Source organism: Trichechus manatus, unplaced genomic scaffold (genome assembly GCF_000243295.1).
Source record: "Trichechus manatus latirostris isolate Lorelei unplaced genomic scaffold, TriManLat1.0 scaffold00155, whole genome shotgun sequence".
Taxonomy (NCBI): domain Eukaryota; kingdom Metazoa; phylum Chordata; class Mammalia; order Sirenia; family Trichechidae; genus Trichechus; species Trichechus manatus.
Window position 1 is genome coordinate 1,311,450 of NW_004444091.1, and position 5,244 is coordinate 1,316,693.

Below are 5,244 nucleotides of genomic sequence, written 5' to 3' on the forward strand. Positions count from 1 at the left end.
TTAAGTGAGAATAACAGCACAATTTGAAGAACATAGTCAATGTCAATGAACTGTGCATGTAGAAATTTTTAAAATGGTTTATCTTTGGCTATGTGTATTTTCACCAAAAAAAAAGGTTGAGAAGTTAGAGGGTTGATATGTTGTGGGGATGTTAACCAATGTCATAAAACAACATGTGTATTTCTGTTTCATGAGAAACTATTTGTTCTGTAAGCCTTCACCTGAAGTACAATTAAAAAAATAAATAAATTATAAAGAATAGATTAAAAAAAAAAAAATACAACCAGTTTTATGGATTAAAATTTATTAATACAAGTTGCTACTGGCCCCAGAAAGATTCCAAACTAATCTCAATTTGCAATGAAGTTCAATTCTTCATTGACTCCACTCAGTACCTCCTTAATCTTCCTGAACTAGTTTGGGAGTAAAGTGGATCACTCCTAAATCTAATCTTCATTGTAAACGCTCATCTCATTTTCATTATCAATAACTATCCAAACCCTCTACAGTAAAAGAAATGAACTGTGTAATCCTAACACAACAAAAAGAGACGTTTCTAGTTGGAATTGTTGCCCAAATGTACCTGAAAAATAGTCTAGAACATTAACATCCAAATTGTTTAAATAAAATTCCAACTTCCGATTGGTTTCTTTAAAGTTCTTAAACATCCTTTACAAAATTAATAGTCCCCAATAATCGTCAGTGCAGAAAAAAAATCCAAGAGTTATAATATTTTAGAATTTAAATCATTTAACAGCTTGCATGATGCTATATGGATCAGGATAAATCAAAACTTACCTGAAGTTATTAATTTAGCACAGCTACTTTTGCTTGAGTCACCTTCGAAGATACGGTTTGTGCTCTTTTCTTTTCCAACCAGAGTATCCTCCAAAGGTAAGCATTTATCAGATACAACACTATCTTCACCCACCGGATGACTAATTTTGCTATTAGCTTCAAGTACAGATGTGACGTCTTCCAGCTGAGCAGCTTCACTAGATTCTGAATAAGAGGAACCCTTACCCTGGGCTAAATTCTTTGAAGAAACTGGTAAAGACTCATCATCACTATCAAATCCAAAAGGATCCCCAGCATTTTCTTCTTCCACCTTAGGTTTCTTTGGGATTTCTTGGATATCTGGTTTGAAATTGGGCCTCTTCTGCCCTAATTTAGCCATAAATGTGGTCTCTCCCCATTTTGTGCTAAGGGTAGTCCGCTTGTTGGAAAAGACTTCATCAAATTTTGAACTGCCATTTCCTCCTTTCCTACTGTATGTTTTCCCAAATCTGGATGTCATTTTGACACCTGTTTCATATTCTCTGCAAAAAAAAAAAAAACAAAAAAAACACATATATATAATCTCCAAATACTTAACTGAATATAAAAATAAAAATGTAGAGATTCTCCACACCTTACTTTGAACATTTAAGACACAAGCCTTTAAAAATGGTTAGAAAAATATGGGGAAGGGGTGTAGAGAGGCTCATTTTCAGTCCATATATTTTCATATGCCTATTCAATTTTGTTTAAACAATGAGGACGTATTCAATATACTACTTACAAAATAAAAAAGCATGACTAGCCAATTTATAAGATAGCATCCACAAAACTTACAGCGAAACATCAATGTTCTAAATGAACAATTTACTATTCATATAAACATCATTTTTACCTTTAAAAAGGTACTATGAATAGAACAAAATGTTTATTTTTTTCAGCTTCTCAGAAATGTTAAACAGGTGACTAAATTTAGGGTTTTTTTTTTGAAATCTCACAACATTTATTCATAGAAGGAAAAAAGGTCAGAACCCAGTGCAATTTTCTTATGTATTACAACCTGCATCTTTTAACCCAACCTTGAAGATTCTGATTCTTGGTCTAATGTAATTTGGACAGTGACCTGAAAATTATTCCTTAGATGGTCATGTCCCAAAGTGCAAGAAACCAGCCTTATTCTTATTCTATCTTCCTTGTCCCTACAGCACTGTGCTCACTTGCTGAGTTGTATTTCTGGGGCTGGTGAAATCCAATATACTACACTGTTCCACAGACTATTAAAGCAATAGAAACACGTTATCTTTATTTTCCTACTAGTTTTGTAAGTGATAAACTAATTTATCTATATAATAATAATAGGTACTAGGAAAGAGAAAAGAAAATTTTCAGGGCAGTAAGTCAAAAGTCAAACATTTTTAAAAAGCAAGTTATGTTATTATTTTAAAAATAATTCTTATGCATTTCTTACACTTTGACTTTCTGAAGTTTAAATACCAATATAACCAGGAAAAAAGTGAGCAACTGCCTCCAGGCTTGAAAATCTGCATTACTTTGAAACTTATAACACGACAATTTCAATGATATTTGACTTATACTTTAAATATGTTCTCTAGTGACTCACTGTCCAACTTAGCTTTACATATATTCAGTAGAACCTTCTTTCCTTCTGTGTTTGGTTTGAAGCTGATCGTAATTTGGCAAAATAAAGATTAATGTGGTCATCATACACAACTGTGTTAACAGAAAATATAATTTGTCTGAAAACCCCCTAACATGTCATACAACTTTTTCCTGAGGGAGATCTATTTCCCCTTGTGCTACAGATTTACAATAAAGAATCTTGATATATCTTTCCTATTACTTATATCCTAAACAAAACTAAGCACATTAGGGGGCTACCAAGGACAAGAAAATAGTCATTTTTTCTCTTCATGCCTTCAAAAATGTAAAGCCCTGATCTACAGACCCACATTTACAGATATACCAACAAAGCTAGGATGTTTTGGATACACTTACGCAGTAATCACCTAAAAATGCAGACTAAGGGCCAAACCAAAAATTTAGACTTGAGCTCCTTTAGGCCCACGCCAGAAAAACTCATTATAAAAATGGTTTTAGAAACATAAAACATTCACTGTTGAAAATTTCAAGTCTAGCAATAGACTTTGTAGATGGGTATTTGGTATTAAGGAGTTGTTAATTATTTTAAGTGATAATGAAGCCCTGGCGGCGCAGTACTTAAGTGCTATGGCTGCTAACCAAAAAGTTGGCAGTTCAAATCCACCAGGCACTCCTTGGAAGCCCTATGGGGCTCTGTCCTATAGGGTCCCTATGACTCAGAATCAACTGGACTCCAACAGGTTTGGCTTTTGGTTAAGTGATAATAACACTGTGCCTGTTTTTCAAGAGTCTACATCTTTTAACAAATAAACACTGAAATGTTTATTGATGAAATGTCAGCCATTTTTTCCCTAAGATGCGTGGAATAGAACCTGTGTAGATGAATGAAACAAATTTGATTGAAAGTTAATGTGCTGAATCCGAGCAACGGGTACAAGAGAGTTCATTACATAATACCCCCTTTTTTATTTCCTTCACTGTTTTCCTTTAAAAAAAAGTTTTCTTAATAGTAGACAGGCTATTGCAGTGGCAGTATCTAAGCATAAAATGTAAAACACGTATAAATTAAAAAATTAGCATGCACATATATCTGACGTATTTTTAGTGGAGCCTCAGGTACACAGACTATCTTGTTCAGGCTTCAAACTCCAAAGACTACCCTAACTGAACAGGAAAAAATAACTCACATCTAAGTTTTTTCGGTCCTTGGGCCTTTGCCTCAGCTCAAAGCCAGGTCGAATTTTCAGCGAAGTAGGCTGGGATAGGGTCCTTACACTAAGCCACCATCCATATCTAGCGTCTGTCCAACTTCCATAAGGGAAGGAAAATCGAAAAGGGCAAATCCAATGACCCAGAAATCCTCACCCGGAGGCGGACCGTACGGAAGGACGTAGTGGGAGAAACGGCCCCCTCCGGCTGGAAACTCATGCAATTTTCCAACCCTCCCCACACCGACCACCCAGGAAAGGGATGTTGTTTCCAATGCCCCGGAAGCCTCTGCCACCGAATCCCCAGGACAGTGCAAAGGCCTCTATGGAGATTAAGGTGGAGAAAAAGACGGGGAAGATTTTCAGGCTGAAATCAACACACTTGACCAGGTATGGGGAGGAAAGTAAATCGGCAGCTGCCCGGAAAGAAATGAGAAAAAGGAAAAAAGAGTTCTGTAGGTTGCTCCCGTGCCCAACTTCCTCAGACACAGACTGGGTGAGGTAGCGAGACTTTCCCCACCTCGGCGTCCCCCACCCTCCCAGGCTTGCTCCGGGCCTAGGCAGCCACCCGAAACCTCACTTACCCTGGGCGCCTGGCGGGTGCTCTGGCCTCGGGCCGCCTCCGCCTCTCCCGCTCCCAACGGCCCACGGGCGGACGCGGGAGCCCCGCGCGGGAGAGCAGGGCCGGCCGGTGCGCGAAGAGAGGAAGGGGGTGAGGAAAGGGGTTCCGCCACCGTCAAAACCTGCCACTCTAGTTTCGGTAAATAGGAAACCCGGGGTGGGGGGAGCGGCGACCCCGCAACTTCCCTCCCCGCCTAGACCGCCGCCGGCCGGGCCCGGGCCTAGGCCTCCCTGGCCACCGCCGCCGGAGCCGGTACCGGAGCCCGCTACGTGCCCCTGCTGGGCCGCCACCGCCTCCTTCGCCGCCGCTTCCGCCGGTGAATGGTCAGCGCTGGAGTTTGAACAGGGCCCTGAACCATCTCAACGCCATTTGCGCTCCCGGCCCCCACCTCCTTCCTCCAACAGCCGCTCGCTCCGTCACTCCGCTTCCCACAGGCTCCGCGCGGCCGCCCGACCCCGCAGCCAATCGCGCCGCCGCTTACTCAAACCGCCGCGCAGGCGCCGCGACACGCAGGCTCCAGAGCCCGCCATTGGCTCGGCCGCGGGGCCCGACGGGAGTTGTAGTCCCGGTCCGGGGAATCGCAGGGTTGAGAGCCCGGCGCGGGAGTGGGCGGCGGGCGGAGTAGTCGCCGCGGGCCTGGCCTGACCGGGCTCGGGAGCCGGTTCCAGCTCCCGGCCCCGCCAGGAGACGCAGGTGCCGCGGCGGACGGCCAGGGGCACAGTGCAGGCAGCTGTGTCAATCGTTTCCCCTCTAGGGACCCGCCGGTATCTGGGGAGAGTAGATTGTGCAGCTGCGCCGGGCCTGCTGGGGCCACCGCCCCGGAGAGGGGAGGCGGGGAGCTCGCGGCTCCAAGCAGCCTTCGACTCGGTCTTGCCGGTGCGGGCCCGGCGCAGGTAACGACGGCGCTGCGGGGAGGCCCGGGGCGCTGGAAACTCGACTGTCGCGGTCACGAGCGGTGTTAACTCCGGAGCTTTCATGCGCTCCCCTCCAGCCCTTCAGACTTTACTCTCGTGATTT

At 43.6% G+C, this 5,244-nt stretch overlaps 1 protein-coding gene across 7 annotated transcripts in view; it reads right to left on the reverse strand.

Moving 5' to 3' along the window:
* WAPL (WAPL cohesin release factor) overlaps positions 1-4,642 on the reverse strand; it is a 94,857-nt gene extending 90,215 nt beyond the window's left edge. For 3 of the 7 annotated variants that reach the window (XR_002825590.1, XM_023740417.1, XM_023740418.1), the window contains exons 1-2: positions 4,190-4,593; positions 799-1,319 (exon numbers count right to left, since the gene is read on the reverse strand). Coding sequence is in view for 6 of the 7 variants with exons in the window: in XM_023740417.1 (XP_023596185.1) it covers positions 799-1,297 (499 nt within the window). In the remaining variant the exon portion in view is untranslated. Of the gene's footprint in view, positions 1-798; positions 1,320-3,584; positions 4,132-4,189 lie in introns of those variants that run through there. The other 4 variants (XM_023740415.1, XM_023740412.1, XM_023740414.1 and 1 more) reach the window with 3 other exon arrangements.
* Between the last annotated feature and the right edge of the window lie 602 nt (positions 4,643-5,244).